The following is a 27795-nucleotide window of genomic DNA, read 5'->3' as shown; positions in this document are numbered from 1 at the left end:
AAAATAAAATTCTAATGTGTAGATCAGCATAATTTATGCAGAAAATTTTTAAAAATCCACAAACTATTCTTAGTAAGTTGAGCAAGGTCACTTCAGAGTTATTATCCAAAAGCTAAATTATATTTTCTATATCACAATAAAAAATAAAAAGGAAAAATGATGAGTTACATTACAATAAAAATATCAAATCACTAAAGGAAAATCAAACTAAAGATGTGCAAGAGCTCTACATAAAAAATTACCACATATTAAAAGAAACTAATGACAACTTAAATAGAGGGGTATCCATATTCACAGATCGTAAGGCATACTATTTCACATATTTCAATTCTCTGAAATTGATCTACAGTTTCAACACAATCTCAGATCTCATATGTGCATATGTATGTGTGTAAACTGGCAAATAATTCCAAAATTTCTGTGGTAAAGTAAAAACCTAAGACTATCCTAGAACAGGATTCAGAAAATTACAGCCCCTGAGCCAAATCTGGCCTGCTGACTGCTGAATAAATTAAGATTCTTTGGAGCAAAGTCATGATAAAGCATTCATGTATTGTCCATGGCTGTTCTCATGCTACAATGGCCAGAGAGATCATAGGGCCACCTAGCCTAAAATATTTATGCAGCCCTTATTTACATCTGGTCCTTTACAAGGAAAAAAAAAGAAAAAATGCTAATCTTTGGCCTAGAAAATCTTGAAGGGAAAAAAAAAAAAGCACAAACAACCAGATTTAGTTATGAAAACAGTTATTAAACAGAGTATACCACAACAGAATCCTAACAAGGCCATCACGTATACAGTCATTTCATTTATGATAATGGTAATATGATTGTGCAGTGGAGAAAGGAAACTTCTTCAATAAATGTTCCTGGGTCAATTAGATACCATATGGAATCAATGTAAATTTTACCTCAAACCATACCCAAAAATTAATCCCAGAGAAATTGTAAATCTAAATATAAAAGTTAAAACAATAAAACTTCTAGAATTATAACACTGGGGAACATCATCATGGTCTTCAAATAAGAAAGTTTCCTCTAACAGAACAAAAGCATAGCTCATAAAGGAATAGACTGCTATGTTGACCTAAATTAAGGACTATTCATCAAAATACAGTTCAGAGAGTAAAAAATCATGCTGCAAAAGGAAAGAAGACATTCGCAAGACATATTCGCAACAAAAATTCCTATCCCAACGATATAAATAACTCCTAAAAATCAACAAGAAAATGGGAAAAACAACAAACATGCACTTCATAACAGATAGCCAAATGGGCATGAGGCCTGACAAAGGGTGCTCAGCCACATTAATTAGCAGGAAGTTAAAATCCAAACAAGATATCTTTGCACATTAACCAGAATGGAACATTAAAAAGACTGGCAATACAAAGCATTAGCAAGAATGCTTTGCAATGAGAATGACACATGGAAAATTCTGGAAAATGATGTGATAGTGTGTACTGAAAATGAAAATATGCACACCAATGGAGATATCAAAATCCCTGATTTCAGATCATATTACCAACTTACAGTAATCAAAACAGTATAGTACAGGTATAAAAACAGACACAAAAATAAATAGATCAGAATAGAGATCAGAAATAAACCTATGCATATCAATTAATTCACAACAAAGGAACCAAGAATAAACAGTAAGTAAAGGACAGTCTCTTCAGTAAATGGTGGGGAAACAGGACAGTCAAATGCAAAAGAATGAAACTGGACCATTATCTTATACCATATGCAAAAAGTAATTCAAAATGGGTTAGACTTAAATTTAAGACCTGAAACCATAAACTCCTAGAAGAAAACATAGGCAGTAAGCAATTTAACATGGTCTTGGTGATAATTTTTTTCAGTCTTACAACAGAAGCAAAAGCAACAAAAGCATAATAAACAAATGTCTCAAATTTAAAAGCTTCTGCACAGCAAAGGAAACCATCAAGAAAATGAAAAGGCAACTTACTGAATGGGAGAAAATATTTGCAAATCATGTATCTGATAAGGGTTTAGTAACCAAAATACATAAAGAACTCCTATAACTCAATGGTTTAAAAAAAAATCGATCCAATTAAAAAATAGGCAGAGGATCTGAATAGACATTTTTCCAAAGAAGGCATACAGATGGCCAACAGGTACAGGAAAGGTGTCCTACATCACTAAGTATCAGGGAAATGCAAACCAAAACTATAGTGAAATAGCACCTCACACCTGTTAGAATGGCTCTTAACAAAAAGATAAGAAATTACTAGTGTTGGGGCAGATGTGGAAAAAAGAGAAACCTTTTACACTATTGGCGGGAATGTAAACTGGTGGAGCCACTGTGGAAGACAGTATGGAAGTTCCTCGAAAAATTAAAAATAAAACTATCATATGATTTAGCAATTCCGTTTCTGGGTATCTATCCAAAGAAAACAAAAATACTAACTCAAAAAATTACATGTATCCCCATGTTCATTGCAGCATTATTTACAATAGCCAAGGGATGGAAACAACCTAAGTGTCCATCAGTGAATGAATGGATAAAGAAAGGGTTATACTATATTCTACTATATTTAGTAAAATATTATTCAGCCATAAAAAAAGAAGGAAATCTGCCATTTGTGACAACATGAATGGACCATGAGGACATTATACTAAGTAAATAAGTCAGACAAAGACATATATTACATGATCCCACTTACTTGTAGAATATTAACAAAATAAATAAAAAATAAATTTAAAAAGCTCACAGGTACAAAGAACACATTGGTGGTTTCTGCCAGAGGCAAGAGTGGGAAGCGAAAAATATGAGTCAAGGAGGTCAAACAAATTATTCTATAATGTTAGAATTCAGGATAGTGTTTAATCTAGAAGGAGAGAAGGGCACAATCAGAATTGCTGGATTGCTGGAAGGTTCTATTTTTTGCTCTAGGTGGTGGTTACATGGATGTGTTCACTATAACAAATTATTAGGCCGTATTATTTTCACTTTGGTTTGAGTATGTTTTATTTCAATAAAAAGTTATATTAAAGGGGCGCCAGGGTGGTTCAGTCGGTTAAGCGTCCAACTTCAGCTTGGGTCATGATCTTGCAGTTCAAAGGTTCAAGCCCCACATTGGCTTCTCTGCAGTCAGTATGGAGCCTGTTTGGGATCCTCTGTCCCCCCGGGCTCTCTGCTCCTCCCCTGCTCATGCTCTATTTCTCTCTCTCTCTCTCTCTCTCTCAAATAAATAAACATTAAAAAAATTTAGTTTAAAAAAAGCATATTTTAAAAAAGAATAGAAATTCAGCCATTAATAAAAAGGAAATTAATTCTTCCATTTGCAAGACAACATAGATGAAATCTGAGGATATTATGCTAAGTGAAATAAGTCAGTCAGAGAAAGACAAATACTACATGATCTCACTTATATGTGGACTCTAAAAGAAGCAAAGCTCATAGAAACAGAACAGACTAGTGGTTGCCAGGGGTGGTGGGAATAGGCAAAAGTGGTCAAAGAGTACAAACTTCCAGTTATAAGATGAGTAAGTTCTGAAAATGTAACATATACATAGTGACGATAGTTAACAAAACTATTTTGTAAATTTGAAACCTGCTAAGAGTCCATTTTTAAAGTTCTCACCATAACACACACACACAAATACATATAATGGGATGTGATATATGTATGTGTTAACTTGCCTTATTTTGATAATCATTTTACAATATAAGCAAATATCAAATTATTACATTGTACACTCTAAACTTATATAATGTTATATGTCCATTATATCTTAATAAAGCTGGAAAAATAAAAAATAAATGGCAGGAAAAAAATAACTCAAGACAAAAATTATTCTACTAATTCTTCAACTAATAATCAATCAGCAAAGTTCTATCAAAGTATGATTCTTATTCAATGGGTCATAGAATACTCATAGAGTTAATCGACTTTCCCTGAGCCTTATAAAGAATGGACCACTTATATTAAGCCACAGCTTTTAGTTATCTGTAACCAGGAATATTTGTCAATCTACTTTATGTCCTTTTCTAAACAGAAAAATTTCAAGGCCCAAAGGTCTCTTTCCAACACTGGTGTAGCTGACCTTGGGAATTCAAATGAGTGTATAGGGTATCTTCCTGAGGGGCACACAAAATATTTTTGCTAAAATAATAATGCCATAATATTGACTATATACACCATCGAAGATACTGGTACTACAAAATTCTTTAAACTGTATGCCATGCAAGTGTTCTTGTAAGAGAACCTCACATGTCTTCCATTACAATCCCCTCAAGCAATCACAGTGAAGAAGTCATGACATATACCGCAAGAATCCTTCAAATGCCAATGAGAAGAGTACAATGTCTGCAGATTGAATGCTCAACAGTATATTGTCCTTAAGATCTTTTTAAAAAAAGAGAAAAGAAGACTAAACAAAACAGAATGTTCAGTTGCTCTGCACCGTGAATCCAAGAGCAAAGGTGGTGTCAGTAGCCATACAGGACCCTCAGGGGCTTAGCCATAGTGCATGCCTAAAGATTGTAGGGAGCTGCCAGTCCTATATCAATAACCTTAGATCGTTCAGTCTAATATTTTTTATAGAACAAAAAGGAGAGGATGAAACTTGTATCCCCTAAGCTTCAAGAGGTAAATATGTTTTCAATGGATGCTGTAATTCACATTCCAAAGTATATAGTTAAAGTTATGATCAGGAGCTGAAGAACAAGCACTCATGACTAGGTAGTGTACCACACAAATGTTCTCACATGAAAAATGTGACCTTTACACCCAATGATCTACAGGGGTTGTTCCAATTCATAAGTTCTGAAACCATGAGAGTTGAGTGTGTGCCTACGTTTGAGGGTATCCTCAAAATTATCCTTTTAACAAATATTAACTGAGCACCTTGTAAGAACAAAGCCCTATCCTAAATGCTATTGTGCAAGAGGTTGACCTTTAAGGAGCACTGAGTTAAGAAGTGAAGCTGAGATTCCAAAGACAGTATGTTCACACACACACACAAAAAAAACAAAACAATGATATTTGTTGAATGATATAAAGAAGAAGGTGACAAGGACCGTGAGAAACATACAGAAATTACAGAATTTCAAAGGGGCAAGGTAGAAATTCTAGTTGTGAAGTTTAGAAAAGTCAAATAGGTAAAGTATCGTTTAAGCTGGGCTATGAGCAATATCCTCATCCTTTCTGAATATGTTTGTGTGTTCATATATTATACATATATTATTCAGTATGGAGATAAATACATGTTAAAATAGCTCAAAGTCAGAGGAATGGTTCAGAAGCAGAGACAATGTCAAATTACAGTAATCAACCTGTGGCAGTAGATTTGCCTCCAAACTGTGATCGCTGTGGATTATAAAAACTTCAGCTTGCTTTCTTTTATCACATACAAACTTAGAGAATCTGAAACCAACTCTATAATTTTAAATATTTAAAAGTAATTCACGGGGGTACCTGAATGGCTCACTCAGTTAAGCATAGGATTCCCGTTCAGGTCATGATTTCATGGTTCTTGAGATTGAGCCCCTTGTCGGGTTTGGCACCAACAGCATGGAACCTGCTTGAGATTCTCTCTCTCTCTCTCTCTCTCTCTCTCTCTCTCTCTCTCTCTCTCTCTCTCTCTCTCCCTGCCCCCAAAGTAAATAAATATATAAAGTCTAAAAAAAAAAAAAAAAGAATGTTACAAAAAAAGGTAATTCACAAAATAGATTACCTATGGATAACTAAAATTTAACTCAAAGAAGTTAGTTGCAACATTTTCAGAACCTCTCAAAGTTAAGTGTGCATCCTCAGGGATAACACTTTGCAGTTTCCACTTGCCACCAAGAGGTTTTCATATTTTCATAATTCATGGCACTTTATCATTTCTAGCTCCAAAACTGTTATGCACTGAAATATAATTTTAGTTTTAAAAGATCAATTACTTCAAGAGCTTTTGATAATTCATAGTCATTAGAATTTATATAAGATATGCAGGTAATTCTAATAGTGTCAGATATAATTTTTAAATTGCAGATTTCAACTACAGATCAATTTTAAATATTTTTTTCCATCTCTTTATTTGGAGCATTTATTTCAACATATTTTAAGCTCCTTTTTTTTATTAATCCTTGCTATCTAAAGATAATTCATCCCAGAACATAAAATCATATAGCTAATTACTATGTATTTTTCCAGAATATAACTAAATTCAAATACAAACACAACTGCTATATTACAACACAGTTGTGATACCTAAATCAGTATATTGATAGTATAGATATACTAAAGTTGCTGGTAGAATTCTACCATATTTTACATGTTCCTTGAGGCAGAAATACTATCTATTTAAAAATCTTACCCACCATTGCAACCACATAACAGGCACTTAAAAATATGTCAAATTGATAAATGGGTGGATGGATTTAAAGTTATTAATAAAGTATCTATAATATTGTTTTGCTTATCTGATTCCAAATATCTTGAGTGTAGTTACCACGGTGATTTTTGCTGTCATCTTGTAAAATAATGTTCAATACTTGAAAGATGATTGGAAGAACTGATAAAATGACTAGAAAACTCTTTTGAACCCTACAGTCTCATAAAAAAGCAGACTAGTTAGGAAATTAGAACTGAGACCAATTTCATTCCTGGTGAATTAGTCCAGCCCGTTTGACTACTTCCAGATATAGGACATCCACTCTAGTGCCAGCATACAGTTCTAGGAACTGTGGCTACAGTTCCACTATATCCACATACATTCCACCGTGGGATACTCTTAAGTGTTAAAAACGTCTTCCTCACATTCGATTAAATAATGTCTGTCTCTCCATCTTTGAGCCAAATTTTTTTTGTTTCCTCCTTGTTTGTTTCAACATCAGGTAAGTGTACTCCCATTTTCTAAATGAAAATACATTAAGATTTTAAAGACATTTATTATGAATAGTCAGAGTCTTTGCATTTTTTAGATTAAACATTCCTTTATTCCTATGGCATAGCCTCTATCCCTTTCTTCAAGATGGTAACCCTCCTAAAATACATAGTTGGCATTTTGGGGGTCTCAAATGGAGGACTGAGAAGTAACACTCCAGATTTGCTCCCACCAGAGCAAAATACAATAGAATCTGATTGAATCACATGAAATTGCCAACACTCGACCGTTTTTGACATGCGAAAATGACAATCTCATGTAGTTCAACATAACAGCATTATCTTCTTTGATGCAAGCGCTGCACATCCATCACCGCATCCTCAGATTGCATTAGCCTTTTAGCAGCTGCGTAACACCACTGCTTCATATTAGGTTTGAGGCCAAGTAAATCCCATAGGTCATTTTCCCATCAACAGCTGGGCTTGTGCAATGAATTCTACAGAATTTTATAATGCAGGAATTTACTGACCTGCCCCTTACTAGTTTTGTTACCCTTATAAAAGTTTTTTTGATCTCTTAGAGTCCCCATGTATCCTTAATCATATAACGTTTACTATGTGCCAGACACTGTTATCAGTGGTTCACATTTGATCCTCTGAACCACCATATGCTAGAATCTCCACCATTTCCCACATCACAGATTAAGAAACAAGAGAGGTCAAGTGCACTTCCTTAGCCACTATATCACACTGGCTCTCAAAATAAGGAAACTGTCTTTCTCACATGGTTTTGTGGAGATTTAATAATATACATAATGTATTTAATTCCTTCACACCTTTCCTTTATCCAGCAAGTTCAATTAGCTGTTAAATACAATGGATTTTAGCCCCTAAATGCTTGTCTCCTGCATCTGGGACTTCCTTTCTACTGTTCCAGACTATTCTCCAGTTTTTAACACTTAATTCTTCTTAAATGCTGTCTATTGAAACTGCCTCTTAACTGCTTTCTCTTCATCTTCCTCCATCTGCTCCTATCCACACTAGATAATTCTGGGTCCTACTTCTCATCACTTTTGCAATTTCTACTTTTTCTTATGCCCCCTTTGAGTATTGTTCCCTCTTACTAACTCTTTTTACTCCTTCAAGGAGAAAAAATAAACAAGAACAATAGTGTTTTCTGTTTTATTTTATTATTATGGTTATTTTCCCTAAATAGTAGACCTTTTTCCTATTTGTCTTTCATTCAGAGTCAAGCTTAAATAAGAATAAAACCCAAAAATCAATTTCTAGAATTTCCTTCCATCAATAAAACCAGAATGTGAATGTTGGGATCAGATAAGGATTCTGCAAAGCAAGGTGATGTAATAGCAAGGGCTCTGGAGCCAGATGACCTGGGTTGAAATCCCTATTCCAGTATTTATAAGTGGGTAGACTTCATAATATCAATTAAGCTTTCTGTGCTTTAGTTTCCTCATGTGTAAAATAAGAATTATAATAGTCTCTACCTCTTAAGGTTATTGTACAAACTAAATTAGTCAATATGTCTAAACAACTTAGAATATTAGTCATTATTATTATGAAAGATCTTATAAAGTAAGAAAGAAATTCATATCTCATTGTGTAGGCAACAGAAAAGCCTCTTCACTAGGGATCTGTATTGGCCCAGATGCCTGGTCCCATATCTTTTGAATGTTTATCTCAGTTCCTTTATTGGCCCCTCCAGTAATGTTATTTTCTGAAGACTCCTAGTAAGTGCTTACCCCCAGCTAGCCTGACTCTTATGGTCAGTCAGCAGTTCCACTGGATGGCCCCAGGCCTTTGAGAAAGGGAACTCTAGACTGAATGACAAGAGACAGCATATCTCTTAGGAAAATAATCACAGGAAAAATTAGAGGAATGAGAGAGAAGCATGCACTCACGAGAATGTTGTAACAGAGAAGACTAAGATAACATAGGTCTGAATGAATGAAGGACGTGGTTCATTTGAGATTTTTTTTTTGATTAAAGAGAATTCACACCACTGGATAACTGATAAACAAGAAAGGTGTGGGAGGAAAAGTCAAGAGTGACTGCAAAAATTGCAGTTTGATATTTTGGCTGGTGATGCCATTAGTTATACGTGGAGCAAAGAGGCAGTGGCCGTAAGGTAAAGCTGATGAATTTACATTTGTATAAATAGACTTTGAGAAAAATATCACATGGAAATGTCTAGCAACAATTAAATATGAGAAACTGGTTCTCACTATCCCGCTGACCCATTATCAGTAGGGGCAATTTTTGAATTGGTTTATTCTGCCAGTTTTGAGAATAAATTACAATGACCTATTCTTATCCTCTATCTCACAGTTGAGACACGCTGGTAAAATGGCTGGCCGCAAAGCAATCTATGGCAACAAATAGCACAGATCTCACTAGGGAAATCTCACCAGAAACTGTAACCTCATTAAAACAATGCGCTAACTTCCTGGGATAACCAGCAACTACAAGCAGATAGAAATGCCTTTTATTTTAATATGCACCCCCTCTCTTCCAGTGATCATCCTTCCATTTGAAAGGAGAGATACTCTAGAATATAAATTAACTAAAATAATTCTGCCTCCTTGTTTTTATTTCATTAAACAAAGTAGGTCTGCATTAGGAAACTGAGTTTCTACCTCATTTTCAAACAATAAGTTACTAACTGGCAAAAAGAAGGTGATAGTTAATATCAAGCTCCACACTTAAAATCCTTTAAAGTAATATTTTATAAAATCAGCAGTTGACTTCTAAAAGTGAGACTTAAATCCAGACTTCAATTATGTAAGGATTGCAACTATTAAATTTACTTTAGACAGAGACAAGTTTCAAGGCTAGACTATTCTGTAAGAAGGCCATAAATCAGGCAAACATTGAGGATTATTAAAAACAAAACACGGGGTGCCTTGATGGCTCAGTTGGTCGAGTCTCCAACTCTTGGTTTCAGCTCAGGTCATGATCCCATGGGATCAAGCCTCGCATAGGGCTCCATGCTAAGCATGGAGCCTGCCTAACATTCTCTCAATACCTCACCCCCCACCCCTCTCCCCCACTCATGCTCTCTCTCTTGCTCTCCAAAATAACACACACACACACACACACACACACACACACACACACACACAAAGATGACTTTCATAAATTAAAAAAATCCAATCTTTGGGTTGAAGAACACTTAAAATAACTAAAATCAAGACAGTATCACCTTGACCAAATTTTAACTTATACCACATTTTCCAGTACAATGATTTAAAAAAATTTTTTAATTCTTACCTCTCTCCATTCTTTATTTCCAACTCCTTGTACATATAAGACACAAACTATAAAAGATGAAAAAATAAATGTATAATGTCTTTTTATAAATACAACATATGAATGTATACAATTTTTTTTCCAGCTGTCCGAAAGCTACATCAAAATAATTTCTGAGGGTCCCTGGGTGGCTCAGTCAGTTAAGTGTCTGACTCTTGATTTCGTCTCAGGTCATGACCTCACAGTCGTGAGATGGAGACATGAGTCAGGCTCATCTCTGAGCACGGAGCCTGCTTTAGATTCTCTACTTCTCAGGGCACCTGGGTGGTTCAATCGGTTGGTTGAGCGACTAACTTCAGCTCAGGTCATGATCTCGCGGTTCATGGGTTCAAGCCCCATGTTGGGCTCTGTACCGATAGCTCAAAGCCTGGAGCCTGCTTCAGATTCTATGTGTCCCTCTGTCTCTGCCCCACCCCCATTCACGTTCTGTCAGTCTGTCTCTCTTTCTCTCAAAAATAAACATTAAAAAAAAATTAGAAAAAAAAGATTCTCTCTCTCTCTCCTTCTGCTACCCACCCCTGCTCACTTGCTTGCTTGCTCTCAAAAAAACAAAAACAAAAACAAAAACAAAAACAAAAAAATTCCTAATTCCTAGCCTTCTTCTTATAAGAAACTTGCTAGTAAAACATCAAATGGTAAAAACTACCTAAAAAATAAAATAAGTGAAATGAAATGAAATGAAAACTATATCAGATCTTTAGAACCTAACATGCATAGATCTAGGCACAAAAACATGTAATAATTATTCGCTAATGTTTTCATCTACATTATTCTACACATATACATAAATCTTTAAACTACAGTTTAACAGTTTGAAATATTTCGTTATGTTACTAGACATAAGGCAAGCTCTTCCTACAATACCTATAATGCTCAGTGTCATCACAAGAAGGACAATCTAGAGCATATCACAGTCTACATATGACATTTACAACTCCCACCCTCAATATTTGTAAACTGGTCAGAAAGCCTGTCAACCATGAAAGGAAGTCACAAAAAGAGAAATGAAGTGTTTGGGGTAAAGATTAAGGGATAAAAAAATTCCCCGTCATTTGTCAAGTGAGCCCCGGGAATTTTTAATACCCACAAATTATAACGCTTTTTCCCCAATGAGTACCTCAAGAATTCTAACATCTTACAAAACCTTCCACCTGTAATTAATCCACATTGGCCCACATATTTGTAGAGATGAAGAGGTGCAGGATATTAATTTGTAACTACTACAAGATTTGGAAACACTTGTTAATGTGCACATTACTGTAGCTGCTTTCTAATTTAAACTATCTTTTTCATTTGACAAGTTATCTCCAGTTTTTCAATATATGTAATTAGGAATCAAAAAATTCAGCACATCCATGGTTAAACCTGCCTTTGCATACTCCTTTTATTTACAAAAAAAAAAAAAAAAAAAAAGGAGGAGGAGGAGGAGGAAAAGTCTTACTCTGGGGCTAAATCACTTAAAATTATGGTCCATTATGGTCGCCTTTCAAATATAATTTCTACCATATGGCAATACCATGAGGTTCCAATTTCAAAGTGAACTGTCTCCCATTGTATCTTTGTCTTATTCTCAAAGTGCTAAGCAACTCCCTGTCTTTAGCCAGACTACTGCCCAGGTACATGAGATGCAGGGCTTGAGACTATCCCACTTCGTGCTGTCTGCTCTTTAAAACAAATATTTAAACAAGAACTGTATTTAAGATAAAAAGGGGAGGGGACGCCCCCGTGGCCCAGTCAGTTGAGTATATGACTCTTGACTTGGGCTCCAGTCAAGATCTCACTGCTCCCTAGGATAGAGCCTCCCATTTGGCTCCACCCTAACAGGGCGGAGCCTGCTTGGGATTTCCTCTCTCCCTCTCTTTCCCTCCACTGCTAGTGCTTGTGCTCTCTCCTCTCTCAAAATTAATAAACTTAAAAAAATTAAATTAAAAAATAAACAAGAACTATAAGTTTCATACAAATTTTGCAAAATCAAGTAAGAAATATGAGTAGACTGTTTCAAAAAAGCAAGTAAAAGATACTTACTTGGATCAGATTTGGAGAATGTGTCTCTGTCAAGGAGATTTCTGTTGAATAAAAGAAAATGTTAAATGAATATAAGGCCAAAACATTTACATAAATACATAAATGTATATAAATATGTAACCTTTATATAGATTATATATGTAATACATATAGAGTATATATTGTAATATATAGGTCTTTGATATACGTTATATACACATTATATATGTATATTATGTATACACGTATGACTAAATAAAAATTCACCAAAGATCTGGTTATACTTATTCAAAATGAACATCACTGAAGTTCAGGAAGCCAGGGTGAGGGAGGCCTATTTGTTCAGTCTTGTACTACAGCTGGTTGATATCAAAAACGTTCCACATTCTTATATTAAAATCTCTTTGAGAAACTTAACTATTGGAGCACCTGGGTGGCTCAGTCAGTTGAGCATCCAAGTTCGGCTCAGGCCATGATCTCATGGTTCATGAGTTCGAACCCCACATAGGGCTGTCTGCTGTCAGTGCAGAGCCTGTTTCGGATCCTCTGTCCCCCTCTCTTTCTCTGCCCCTCCCCTGCTCATGCTCTCTCTCTCAAAAATAAATAAAACATTAAAAAAAAGAAAGAAATTTAACTATATCAAGTTTCCTTTTATCCCTTCATTAATCAGTATACAGATGGTCAGAAATGTTTCCTGAATTGAACTGTGAGCTGTTACTGATGAAAAATTGTTTTGGATTCAGAGCACATGATCACATTAGTTCACACAATTAGAAGGTGACAGGGAAGCACCATCTATTGACATTTCTGTGACATCAATTCTGAGGAATTTTACACTGCTATTGTGGTTTGGGAATTCAAGATGAACATACAGATCTTGCCTGAAGATTTTTTCAGTAGAATAAAACGTTCAAAAGGTAGAAGAGGCCATCATTAGCATCTACTGGTTCTTATTTACAGATATTTCTGTATCTAAACCAGAATAAAAATGGAAAATCAGTAACTGTGAAGGTCTCAGTTCCTCTGGTACTGGGGTATCCTGTTACCTTCAATGACAGTAATGCTGTCATTTATGCTCATAACAATATGCTCATAACAATAACCCTGAGTAATCAAAAAAAGTTAACTCGGTGTGCCCTGATTAATAAGGCAATTAGAAAAATTTCCATCTAGGGACACCTGGGTGATTCAGTCAATTAAGCATCTGACTACCGCTCAGATCGTGAACTCACAGTTGGTGAGTTCAAGCCCTGCATTGGGTTCTTTGTTGTCAGAGCAGAGCTCACGTCAAAGTCTCCATCCCCCTCTCTCCCTGTCCCTCTCCCACTTGCTCTCTCTCTCTCTCTCTCAAAAATAAACTTTGATAAAAAAGAAAAGTTTCCATCAAAACCATATTTTTTCCTAAAACGTAGTAATTTGAAGCTATATCCTTGCATGAAAAATGTGGCTATCTAGAATGATTTAAAGGTTCCAAAGTTAAATTTCATATTCATCTTTTATTAATGGGTAATAATTTGTAATCATTAATTACATTTTTATTCTTAATACTTATACTAAAAATCTCATATTTACAAACTGTCTTATTCCTCCACTCAGGACTGCTACTCATGTGCATATATCTGTGCTGCCCATGGTATTTGAAAGGCCTATTTTAATATCAGTGTTATCCTTTGATATTATCCAATGATATCCTTTCTTATTTCAGGTTCTCAAAAGTTACTGCATCCATAGAATCACTGTACAAAGAGAAAATTAAAACAGTCAACAGAACAATGCAGCACAGACCAAAATAAATGACATTATGTCTTGAAATGTTCCTAAAAGGAAGAGAAAATATCAGATATATTTATATTTGGAATTAAGTCAGCTTCAAAGAACCACTAGTCAAAAATCAAATTAAAATAATCCTCTGTATCCTAAGCAGACATAGTGACTCCAGCAATGGTTAGCAAACAGTAAATTAAAGCATTTTCATTTGAAAAATTACTGTGATACATATTTACAAAGGTGCTTCTCCACTTAAGTGGAAGTTCTTCAGCCCTTCCCATATGTCTAGCTTTTCACTCATTAGTGTCCTTAAAAATGTAATTTAGCTCTTCCTTTCAGAGTTCGTAAAAATGTAGGAGAGAAGATAGTGCAAAATATTGCAATGTGGTTGGGACTCAAAAACTACGTTATACACATATTTAAAAGAAAATAATGTGATTTCCATGCTTTAAAAAAAACCCTACAGTTTCTTTAAAAAAAAAAAAACACTACAGTTTTTAGCCCCAAATATACAATAATGGATTTCTATCAATAATAAAGACAAATATTTTAAAACATAGATTCTAGAGGTCACATGGTTTCTTCTAACCATTACGGTCCATATTACACATGGTAAGGCCAAAAATAAAGAAATAAAAAAATCTTAGGTTCAATATATGATGAGAAATAAAACTCCATAATCTCATCATAAATTAGCCCCTGAAATTTGCAATTTGACTTTCCCATTGCTGTTTGACAATAAATTTCATTAATAAAATTCAAACATGTATGAATTTAAAAGTTCAGAAAAGGCAAATATTCTTAAATAGTATATATACTGTAAAAGGCCAGCAATTACCAAAATGCATCACAAAGTTTGGTTTGATGATAGGAATGAAGGTTTTTACCTTTTCAACATCCTATTAAAAATAAAGCACATTCACATTAAGTAAAATAAGAGGTGTTATTGCAAAGGCTGTTTTATAAAAAAGAAGCTAAGCTGAGGCTCGGAGGCACTGAATAAATGAATAAGAGTACACACAGCCTGGGACTGACTAATCCAAAGGAGTCAACCCTTCTGTATCTCTGAACTGGATTTCTCTGTTCTTTACAAAATGCCACAGTGTCTGGAGAAGTCCAAAAGAAACAACTTATTTTCCTATGAGGGTTGGGAAATCTGGAAGGTCTCCCATTACATCTGCTGGTTGAGCCACTGGAGTATAAAATAAAATAAATTCCTGTCCATAGACCAATATGAAGAGTGATCCTGACTACAGAATAGAGACATTAGGATAAGAGGCCAAACATAACCGTATTTATTCATAGAAAAATGTCTTAGTTTTCCATATGAGGCACTATAAGAAACAACACACACACACACACACACACACACACACACACACACACCCCACTCATTAACATTTATATGGGAAAGTTACTCTTCCCTCCATGGGGTTGTCATTTGCTTGAGTCAGGATACCTATCCCTTTATGCCTATAATTTTATAATGTGATGTTGCATTTCAATAGATTAAAAATCCTGAATGTATCTTTCTATTCTGTAAATCTAGATGTAGCCAAAACAAGAAAGAGAGCAAAGTCCTGAAATAAATTATTGAAAAATACAGTATATGAGAAGAAAATTTACCTGAAGAAATAACCCAATCAAAATTATAATCCACGAATTGCCTGAGTTGTTCTAGTAACCATTCATTCTCAAATTTCAATTAAAATGCCTGGACTTAAAAGAGTACAATTGAAATAGCATCACTAAAACTGAGGCCCAATTAATTAAACTCTAACCTGCATGAAGAAATACTAGGTTAATGGAAGAGGTGTATTTTGCACGAAACCTGAAATAGGAGAACAGATAAGCAAGAATTTAGTAACACCTTTCCAGGACCATCCAGGAGAAAGGCTTCCCTGACTCCCCCTTAACTATTCAATCCTCATAGGTACTGATCCCTTGTAACAGTGACTGATACATCAAGCTACCCCCCCTTGATGACAAGTCAGCTCCTTCTATAACCCTGCCTTCTCTGATTTTATGCCCAAGTCACCTTCCAATTGTAAGATAGTTCTCATATCATTATTAGCACAGAACTATACTGAGTGACCAACATGAAAATCACAATTTTTTTTTTGATCATTGTAGTTTTTATTCTTTTTTTTTTTATTTTTTTTTTTGAGAGAGAGAGAGAGAACACAGACCAGCACGAGAGAGGGGCCAAGGGAGAGAAAGAATCCCAAGCAGGCTCCATGATCAGTGCAGAGCCCCATGCAGAGCTTGATCTCACCACCGTGGGATTATGACCTGAGCAGAAATCAAGGGTCAGACGCTCAACCGACTCAGACACCCATGCACCCCTCTAGTTTTTATTATTAATTATCATTCCAAGACCCATACTGAACAGCTGACTAGTCCCTTAAAACGACCTCTCAGGCTTGTCTTTTTCTCACTGGAAAATAGTAATTTTCTTAAAGCTTCAGGACAATTCTGCAAGTGTTTTTCAAGCAAATACTCTATGCCCAAGACCTAATTAAACACTACCAAAGATAGAATAAATATTAAAGACATGTTCCTTTATTTGAAGAAACCTGAACTGTGCTAGGTAAACAAATTCACAGAAATAACTAATTAGCAACATTGGATGGTATAGAAAATAACAGTAGATTATGGGGAGAAGGAACAGTAACCTAAAAATAGTCAAATTGACTAAGATACAACATCAAAACAAATCACGTACAATGGTTAGCTTTTATCCTATATTTTTAAAAATATACTAGTGGGAAAAAACAATTTATAGGTATGTCTATGTAATTAAAACCTTAAAAAATGAACATCTTGAACTACCTTATTTGTAAAAAGTTAGGGGTACCTGAGCAGCTCAGCTGGTTAAGTATCTGACTCTTGATTTTGGCTCAGGTCATGATCTCATGGTTTGTGGGATTAAGACCGGCATCTGGATCTTTGCTGACAGCCTGGAGCCTCTTGGGATTCTGTCTCTCCCTCTCTCTCTGCCCCTTCTTCCCCGCTCACACATGCTCACGCCCTCTCTCTCTAAATAAATAAATATTTAAAATAATAATAATAAAATAAAATAAATAAAAAGTTCAAGTATCCATCTCTGTTATATATAATTTGGCTTTATGAGTGGATTATTAAAACTTCTAATACTTCATATGTACAGTGATCATAGAATAACACGATCGATTAAGATAAAGTGATCTGTAAGCAAGTTAACCTAAAAGCTGTAGGCATGCTGCTCATTCTTTCCCACTCAGTAAATGAAATCACCTGATAAATATTCTTTTTGATTTAAAATTCTTTAAAAGGGAAACATATCATCATTCTAACACAAATGCAATTTGGACAAGAAAATCTACTCTATATATGTTATGAATTTTAAAGTTAATAGTTTCACTGTAGAAACAATTTTGCTATTTGTGACCTTCTAAAGTGCTAATTTAACAAAACACACAACATAGTTGTTTTAGGGACTAAATCTTCAAATTGAAGATATGAAGTGAGCTCCAAAAGTACAGCTACTTGTGGTCAACAAAGTTTACACATAAAGGGTTATACTGCTATACATGATTGGAATTGATCTACTTACTTTTTAATTAAAACAAAAATATAGTTTATGAATAGAGCCAAATAAGATACTGTTGTATTTAATTTTCCATAGGAGCAAAAATATAAGCTATAAATAAACAGGGTCCAGCTTAAATTTTCCACATGTGGACAGAGAACCACATCTCTGAATCATACAATCTCTCCTGAAAAATTGTTTTGTATCTATAAACAGAATGATTCTGGGCTTAATTAAAATTTAGGAAATTATTGGGAGCCTTTTATTTACCTGTTATTCAGTATAGTCTTGGCATCATCGACTGCCTTCAAGGTCTTTATCAAACACTGCTTAGGCAGCCACAGAACCTAGCACTAAGCACAGGCTCAACATGCACCAATTGAATGAGTGAATGGTTTTAGTATCCAGTCAAAAGCATCAGCATTTTTCACTTTAGGTATGGTGAAGTATCTTATTACGGAAAGAAGAACAGAAGAAGGTGGCATTTATGGCCTTTGCCCTAATAAGTAATCCATTAACTGAAAAAACCTATGACTTCTTTACTGGCATCATAAATATGCTCCATGTCACTAGGCCATGCCCAGGGTCCTTACTCTGGGCATTATATTGTCTTATAGACTAGAACGAGGAAGTTCTTGATATATAGATATATATATATCCACTATATCCACACACACACACACACACACACACACACACACACACACAACACATATTTTAACGCACATACACACAAAATGGTTTTCAGATACTTTTAATATTTTTATTTTTTAATGTTCATTTATTTTTGAGAGCGAGAGAGACAGAGAGACAGAGTGTGAGTGGGGGAGGGGCAGAGAGAGAGGGAGACACAGAATCCGAAGAAGGCTCCAGGCTCCGAGCTGTCAGCACAGAGTCCAACATGGGGCTCAAAATCATGAATGTGAAATCATGACCTGAGCTAAAGTCAGACACTTAACTGAGCCACCCAGGTACCCCCAGATTTTTTTATCTAAAACAAGGAAATCAAACCTTTTTTGAGCAACTGAAAGAAAATGTATCCCATCTTTGAAGTGATTTGAATGTAATATTTAATCCTCTTTGACTCACTTAGTCATCTTTTTATTATTATTCACTGAACAAATATTATCTCTGGAAATTTAGCACACAAATTTAAGGAAAAAAATATTTTTCCTGAAACTACAATTTCTTTTTTAAAAAAGTTTATTTATTTATTTTGAGAGACAGAGAGCAAGCATGAGCAGGGAAGTGGGTAGAGAGAGGGGGACAGAGAAAATCCCAGGCAGGCTCAACACCCCCACACTAAGCCCAACAACATGGGGCTCAGTCTAACAACTGTAAGATGATGACCTGAGCCCAAATCAAGAGTCAGAAGTTTGACTGAACGACCCAGGTGCCTTGAAACTACAATTTCTATGGCAAAGGACAAACAGATTATGCACAGGCAAAAAGTAAAGCTTTCAGAAATGAAAAAATGAAGTATTTTGAAACTGAAGCATGGGGCGCCTGGGTGGCTCAGTTGGTTGGGCAGCCGACTTCGGCTCAGATCATGAACTCGCGGTCCGTGAGTTTGAGCCCCGCGTCAGGCTCTGTGCTGACAGCTCAGAGCCTGGAGCCTGTTTCGGATTCTGTGTCTCCCTCTCTCTGACCCTCCCCTGTTCATGCTCTCTCTCTGTCTCAGAAATAAATGTTAGGAAAAAAAAAACAAAAAACTGAAGCTTACTGAAAAGCTGAAGTCAGCTAGACTCTAAGATACCAAGTAATTCTGAAGGATAGGGTCATTGGAAAGTACTTAACAAGATTATCTGGCTTTCAAGAAAATAAGAATAGACTTTCAGGTTTGAAGTTGTGCAAATAGACTAAAAATTCAGTTCGAGAGCTGCCTCTCATAGCCTGAGCAACCAAGGAGAACTCTTTCACGTGTGATACATATTACCCCACTAAAACTGGAAATAAAATAAGCTTTAAGTGTTTCTCAGTTTTGCTGAAATTGGCTGTTTAAAGTATTTATTAGTACTGCCGAGCTGAATGAGTTAGTGACAAAAACTATTTTCAACCTTTGCATGGGTTGAATTTGGTTTTGATATTAAAAGAAATTTCAGGGGCAGATAATGCTGAAAAGTTTTATGCTTCTCTAGAGGCATTCAGTATGATTGATATTCTTGGAAATTACTTAAAAGAAAACCCAGGCTTTTTCAAAATGTGACATATCAGAGCTCTGGTTTGCCCGAGCTAAGGTAAACAGAAGAACCCATTGGTTTGAAGTAATGTAAGGTCAGCTTGGGGCAATACGAGCTTTCAGAAAAAGGTACAAAACCCAATCCTCTTCTTTCACCTAGAGAAATGATACATAACATTTAACCAAAAAATAAAAATAAAAATAAAAGAGAAAGAGAGAGAGAAGAAAAAAGAAAAAAAATGGGCAGGATAAAAAGAAACTGAAAACAGAACATGGAGCTTCTTAAAAAACAAAAAGTCATGCACAAAACTAATCTCATTATATTTACCCCAATCTTGTGGCTCCATTTCATATCTCAGTAAGTGGCAACCATGGAAGGCAGCATAATGCTCCCTCCCAAACATACCAGACAGGTCCTCATCCCTAGAACCTAAAAGTGCCTTAATGTGAGAGGAAAAAATCCTGCATAGACATGGATCCTGAGATGAGGAGATTATTCTGGATTATCTGAGTGAGCCCCAAACACAATCACATATATCCTTATAATAGGAAGCCAGAGGGAGATTTGACACTGACAAGAGACAATGACATGAACAAAGCAGAAAGAGATTAGAAGACTCTGGCCTCAGAGACTGAAATGATGCAGCCACAAGCCAAGGCATGCTGGGAGCCATCAGAAATTGGAAAAGGCAAGAAAGGGATTCTCCATCACAGTCCCAGAGGGAGAGCAGCCTGGCCAGCATCTCGGTTTCCGCTACTGACTTCACACTTCCAGCCTCCAGAACTGTGAGAAAATAAATTTCTGATGTTTTAAGCCAACAAGTTTGTGGTCCTTTGTTACACAGGACGCTAATACAGCAACACGATCCAACTCACATCTCTGTCTTCCAAGACAGAGTCCAGAGTCATCCTCCCCAACCCCCCATTTCCCTATCCCTCTCTCCCTTAATGCTTTTTCTCCACCTTGGCTTCTGTTTCCAAGTCCCAACTACTTCCCAGACCCTGGAGCTTTAAGTCATCTTTCTGCCTCCTGTATCTCAGTTCATTTGTCAAGACACCTCCAAGAGAAAGTTCTCCACAGTAAAACCTAATCAAATGGCTTCATTGCATAAAATCCATTACATCTACAAAAACTTCAAATTCCTTAACATAGCACTAAATACCTGCTACATTCTGAACAAAATGAAATGAACTGCAACTAATGTTATCATTCATCACTTTGGAAGCACTAGGGAGTAAGATATAAAGTGATAATGAGACACAGTATTGCAAATTATCATTGCTTGCAGATTTAATTTTGTACCTAGGGAAAAAAAAACCAAGAGAATTGGTTAATAAAATTTTTCAAAATTAATGAGATAATTCAGTAAAAAGCAATTGGAGACATGATGAATACATAAAAGCCAATAATTTTCCTAGGTATCAACTGTTAATAATTCTTCTATGCCATGTGGACTTTTTGGTAGTTGTCTGTTGCCTTCAATTGCTGAAGTATTGTGAGGACTATGCAACTCTTTCAGTATACTATAACCTTGCTACCAAGACTCAGACCAAATTCTGACAAAGAAACATTTGTTACCAAGTGGAACTCAAAACAGTCAGGCAATATGCTTTACAGGTTTAACCAAGTTCCAGCTCTCTGTTGCTGATTTCAGGCATTCCAAATAGCACAGTAAGGCTTATGTGACAATGTTCTGGTAGCAAGATTCAACTAACCTTCTGGTCAAATCAGTCTAGAGAATCCTCTAAACATTCTGTGCCTATAACCAAGGAAGTCCTTAGGCCTAAAGCACCACTACAAATGGCAGAATCACAGGATTCACGAGGTATGTATGTGACCTGTTCACTCGTGCAATATTTCTAGTTAATATACATATCTTTCTTTTATAACAACTTTACTCAGATATAATTGCCTTACTGTAAAGTTCACCCTTTTAAAGTGTTACCAGGGGCTGTGGAAGGTGGAATAGGGAGTGATTACTAATGGGTAGAGGTTTTGGGGGGTGGATGTGGATGGTGCCAATGTTTTAACATGAGATAGTGGCAATGATTGTGAAATATACGATAATCAATCATCACCACTGTCTCATGTTAAAACATTGGCACCATCCACATCCATCCCCCCAAAACCTCTACCCATTAGTAATCACTCCCTATTCCACCTTCCACAGCCCCTGGTAATCACTAATCCACTTTGTCTCTATGTATTTGGCTAAATGAAATCATACAATATATAATCTTTCATGACTAGATTATTTCACTTAGGCTAATGTTTTTAAGATTCATCCATATTGGAGGTACCTGAGTGGCTCAGCCAGTTGAGCATCTGACTCTTGATTTCGGTTCAGGTCATAATCTCACAGTTTGTGAGATCAAGCCCCCCTATTAGCATGCAGCCTGCTTGGGATTCTCTTCTCCCTCTGCCCCTCCCCCACTAACACGTGCGTGCACACGCATGCTCTCTCTCTCTCTCTCTCTGTCTCTCTGAAAATAAATAAACGTAAAAAGAAGATTCATCCATGTTGCAGTAAGTATCAGTGCTTTATTCCTTTTTAATGGCAAATAATATTCCATTGTATGGATATATCACATGCTCATTAGATAATACACATTGGGGCTGTTTCCAGTTTTTGGCTCTTGTCGATAATGCTGTCATGAACATTTGCATACAAGTTTTTATGGGCACACATGATCTCATTTCTCTTGGGTATATACTTAGGAGTGGAATTTCTAGATCGCATGATAACTCTGTTTTTTACATGTGGAGAACTGCCAAAGTACTTTTCAAAGCAGCTGTACCACTTGACATCCCCACCAGCAATAAATGAGGGTTGCAATTTCTCTATATCTTCTCCAGTGCTTATTATTGTCTGGTGTTTTTTTTATTATGATCATCTAGTTGCATAAAGTGGTAAACCCACAAATCTGATCATTTCTGATATCCATATTAATAACATAACCCTCTAGGGTTGAACAAGATAAAGAGAGTAGAACAGTCCAGAGCAGGCACTTCTGGAGTGTGGACTTCTGATTAACTGCAAATACTACCAGATCACATCCAAAGTATGTGGTCCTAAGATATGTTAGATTTAACTCTACAATCTAACACACACATCTATATGATACTGTCTCTGCTGAAATATTTGAAAGTAAATTATGGAAAATATAACATCAGCCAGAATCAATTAAAAAAGACTGGAAGAAAATTTAACATACTGTTTTTAAAATCTTGGCAGGAAGAATACTTTCTAAGCTTTATACAAAGCTCAGAGAACATTGATTCATTGATAATGAATGCATTTTTTTTTATTTTAGTGAGAGAGCAAGCAGGGGAGAGGGGCTGAGGGAGTGAGAGACAGAGAGAGAGAGAGAGAGAGAGAGAGAGAGAGAGAGAGAGAGAGAGAATCTTAAGCAGACTCCATGCTCAGTGTGGAGCCTGAGGTGGGGCTTGATCCTGAGACCCTAGGATCATGACATGAGCTGAAATCAAGAGTTGGGTGCTCAACCGACTGAGCCACCCAGGCACCACAGTTAATAAATGCATTTTAAACTTCTACACAGAAATGATACAGTAATTAAAATTAAAATGCAATATTTGTTACATATACGGTAGATAAAATGTTAAAGCTATAAATATGCAAAGCATTCTGTAAATAATGGGCTAAAGAAGTGAATAGGCATTTTGTAAGAAAAGAAATACAGTTACTCACTGAACGTGCTAAATGAAGTTCATACTCAGTAGTCATCAATGACATGCAAATACACTAAGATAGTGTTCTCCTGTGATATAAATACTAGCTGCGTGAATTAAGGCTCATTTAATTGTAAGTGACATAAAAGAGGGAAACTTAGGATGAAAACATGGTGATGTTTTATGGAACCCAGAATTAGGAATGTAGCAGTCCCCGTGGAAAGAACTGAACCACAAAGCCCTGACAAATCAGCAGAGAACACCATGAGGCAATGAACATGAATCCAGCGTCGGCAGACAGCAAGACCACATGCGAGGCCTCCTGAAACTTTCCAGTGGCATGTCAACAGGAGCATTTTAACAATAGCAGTGAGGGTTCTGTGGAGGCGGTGGAAAGGGATTTATCGGGATGGCAGCGGAGATCATTCACATGGAGTCGTGTGCTCTGAGTTCCTGCTCTCCAGGCTTGTAGAAAGGAAATCAAGTTCAGGTACTTATATCCGGAGTAGAAAATCCAAGAAAAAAAAAAACAGACTACCATCTTGTCTAAGTCATCATAACATGGATATAAATGGATATATTCTTTAAATATATCTAAATAAAGGCACAAAGAGGGACGCCGGGCTAGCTCAGTCGGTTAAGCCTCAACTTGGTCTCAGGTCATGATCTCATGGTTCTTTGGGTTCAAGCCCCGCATTGGGCTCTCTGCTGTCAGCACAGAGCCTGCTTCACACCCTCAGTCTCCCTCTCACTCTGCCCCTCCCCGGCTCACTCTCTCTCTCAAAAAGCAATTTTTTTTTTTTTTCATTAAAAAGATACTGTTTAAATTTTTAAAAGGCACAAAGAGATGCCTAGGTTGATATGCTCTATCACTGGGCGGGATTTGGGGTGATTTGTACATTCTTCTTTGTTCTTTCCGGTGCTGCTTGGTTTTGTGTGTATATGTCTGTGTATGTGTGTCTATGCGTGTGTGCATGTGCACATGGGTTTTTATCCAAGCATGTAGCACTTTTCTAAAATAATAGATTTTTTAGAGAACCTTTGCCAGCTTCATGAGGTGATCCACTGTTTTCCAACTATTTCTGTTGAATACCAGTATAAAAATAAGAGTTCCTTGCTAAGTGACAGGAACTTTCTATACACTTAAATGATTTTATATCATACAATCCTTGTAGCAACTATACAAGAAGGAACTTTTATCCTCACTTATACACCAAAGCTGAGAGAGATTAATTTACCTAAACTTAGTTGGCAAATATGGAGCTGCAGTTTCAATACAAATATTTCCATCTCTAAACCTGTGCTCTGCTCCTTAATACATTACACCATTTCCCTTATTATGTCACAACACTTGAGACTAGGGATCATCATTTTCCCCAATCTCTCCTCCTGCTTGCTCTAAAAGCAGGAACTGCTTTCAGCTCACTTGCTAACAGCTAGGTGGGCAATGACCTTGCACATATTTTAAACAATTTTCAGGGTTTATTACTTCTCCCAGAGTCATTGCACAAAGCATATTTGCAGGTGACAATCACTTGTCCAAACACTAAGAGCTAGTGACCGTGATAGGTCCACAAATCACCACCAAGTAAAAAGCTGAAGGCTAACACTACTCTGTCAACATCAGCTCAGAGGTAGCTGCCTTCTGTGCACCATTTCAACAATATATTGGTCACATGACTAGGCTTTCTAACTGTTTATCTATTAACTGTTGAGCAACATATTGCTTCTATGTGGGAAAGAAGTAATGTGTCTCCAGGCTCAATATTGCCAAAAAGAATCTTTATATGTAAGGTTGTCTTGAGTCAGCTCTCTTTAAGATTTATTAATCAATGCACAGTTATGCCAATGAGAAAAATAATATGCCTATGAAGGTAAGGCTAGATTGGCTGAGTTTTGGTCCTCCAGATTTTTTTTTTTTTTTTAATTTTTTTTTAACATTTATTTATTTTTGAGACAGAGAGAGAAAGAGAGCATGAACAGGGGAGGGTTAGAGGAAGAGGGAGGCACAGAATCTGAAACAGGCTCCAGGCTCTGAGCTGTCAGCACAGAGCCCGACGCGGGGCTCGAACTCACGGATCGCGAGATCATGACCTGAGCCGAAGTCGGACGCTCAACCGACTGAGCCACCCAGGCGCCCCGGTCCTCCAGATTTTAAGTAACATCTTCTGTAATTTCTTTGGATCACTGATCATTGAACAATTGAAATGTCCTTAAGAGCAATCTGAGAATCAACAACAGAATTTAAATAGAAAGAATTAGGGGGCACGTGAGTGGCTCAGTCAGTTAAGTGCCCACTGCAGCTCAGATTAGGACTTCACCTCAGGTCATGATCTCACATCTCGCGGGTTCAAGCCCCACGTTGGACTCTGTGCTGCTCTCTGAGCCTAGAGCCTGCTTTGGATTCTGTGTCTCCCTCGCTCTCTGCCCCTCCCTAACTCATTCTCTCTCTCTCTCTCTGTCTCTCTCTCTCTCTCTCTCTCTGTCTCTCAAAAATAAACAAACATCAAAAAAAAAAAAAACTTTAAACAGAAAGAATTAATCTGGAAAGGAAATTTGTGTGTAAACATAAATGACCAGGTGAGACAGGATGATGGAAAATAATTTTCTAATACCATCTGTTATACTTGTTACTAATGATTACACAAGGAATTTCCCCTGACTCAAAAATACTCCTCTAGGTCCAAAAAATAAATATATAAACAAATAAAGCTCAGAAGCAACTATGAACCCATGCTGCCTATAATATTATACAAATCCTAAAAATAACACAGTGAAACAGATATAGGCAATTGTTCAGCCAAGCCTCATTGTTCCTGCCTTTATACAACTGATTTTTTTTTTTATCAAATCAAATGATGTTACTCTCTTTCCTGTACTAATGCCTTCCAGTCATGGTTCCATTCATCTGGGATGCTCTACTTTCCTTTCGTCAACTATACATTGAATAAATAAGTAAACACTATCTATATGCAAAACATTTTACTAGATATTAAATGGATACAAAGGGAAAACACAGTTCCTGTCCTATAGGAATTTATAATGTAATAGTTGTCTGATACTCTCAAATGTTTATTCAACAAACACTAAGTTACTAAATGACAGAAAAAAGATTTGGCATTGGAGACTGTGATATGAACACATGGGCTCCTGACCCTGGATTATTTATATTCTATTAAGAGGACAGATTCGTAAACAAATGCGTGCAGCAGAATGTGGAATGTGTATAACAAATTCATCACATAAGACAGAAAAGGAGGAATAGTCAATTCTACCTGAAGGATCAGGGAATGTCTTCATAGTGAGAGTGATGCCTGAACCATCAGTAGATTCTATCGATCGAGTGAGATAATAAAGTGAGGCAGAACTATTGCCACAAAAAACAAGGATTAAGCATCATAGTTGCCTCAGGAAATACAGGGGGCCTGAAATGACTTAGAGTTTTGGAAAGAGTTTTTAGAGCCCAGTGGGGGAAGAAGAGGGTGATGGGACATAGAGAGAAAGAGAAGAGGCTGAATAGCTAAGTGAGGGTTTGTAACGTTCTCATGGCCTTAATGTATAGACAATTAAAGGGTATAACACAAGGGAGTAAGAGTATGATGGTATTTGTGCTTTCTGAACAGGCCTCTAGTAGCCCAAAGAGCAGGATTCATGGCAGGAAGGAGGCAAGGGGACAGAACAAGATGTGGGGTTGAAACAGTTTGCCATGGTGTCCGCAGGAGTCAGATAGGTCTGGGCCCAGTCAGAACCAGAGAAGTCGGCCACATTAAAGAGCTAACGTGGAAGTAGAAGAGGCAGGAGATCAAGGTTTGAGGCTCAACTGACAGAAATTCTAAGGGACTTGGGGGGATAGAGAAAATGGAGTTGAGGAGTCATTCCCTTGAGGGAGGCAAACTGGAATTCTAAGGAGTGCCCATACACAGTCTGAAAAATCTCTGAATCAATTCTTATAATGATAACCCTAGTTTAGAACAGATGGTGTAAATCATTCCCCCAAAATGAAAATGATACAACCACCCAATAATTTCATTTTTTTAAATCACAGCTTTTTATATGTGTACTGGAAAATATTCACCAATCATCATCATCATATCATCGTGTATTAAACTAATTCATCCATTTATGGCCCTCACCGAAACAAAACACTTTCATAATTTTGTTTTTTGTTTTTGTTTCTGTTTTCCTAGTAAGAACCACTATTGAGGTCAGTGTCTCTGGAATGATTTGATTTGTAATCAGGCAGGATATAACATTTTAGGCAAAATACAATCAATTGAGCGCTTAGATACTTCAGCTGTGTCACAAGCACTTTGTAAACCATTTAGCCTATCCAACAAAACTTTATCACCAAGCAAGTCCAGGAAACAATGTGGTTGATGGATAATGACTTAAGTAATATATTCATTTTTTACTTGTGCAC

The 27795-nt window shown here is 36.4% G+C and overlaps 1 protein-coding gene across 2 annotated transcripts in view; it reads right to left on the bottom strand.

Annotated features, from left to right (window-relative positions):
- CPNE8 (copine 8) overlaps nt 1-27795 on the bottom strand; it is a 232092-nt gene that overhangs the window by 188948 nt on the left and 15349 nt on the right. For both annotated transcript variants that reach the window (XM_019452437.2, XM_019452438.2), the window contains exons 2-3: nt 12189-12229; nt 10125-10171 (exon numbers count right to left, since the gene is read on the bottom strand). In XM_019452437.2, the coding sequence (XP_019307982.1) occupies nt 10125-10171; nt 12189-12229 (88 nt within the window). The remainder of the gene's footprint in view (nt 1-10124; nt 10172-12188; nt 12230-27795) is intronic.

The sequence above is a fragment of the Panthera pardus genome, unplaced genomic scaffold, assembly GCF_024362965.1.
Source record: "Panthera pardus isolate Hobbes unplaced genomic scaffold, ASM2436296v1 HiC_scaffold_6, whole genome shotgun sequence".
Taxonomy (NCBI): domain Eukaryota; kingdom Metazoa; phylum Chordata; class Mammalia; order Carnivora; family Felidae; genus Panthera; species Panthera pardus.
Note: the sequence above shows the minus strand (reverse complement) of the source record. Positions and strands in the feature narration are given on the sequence as shown.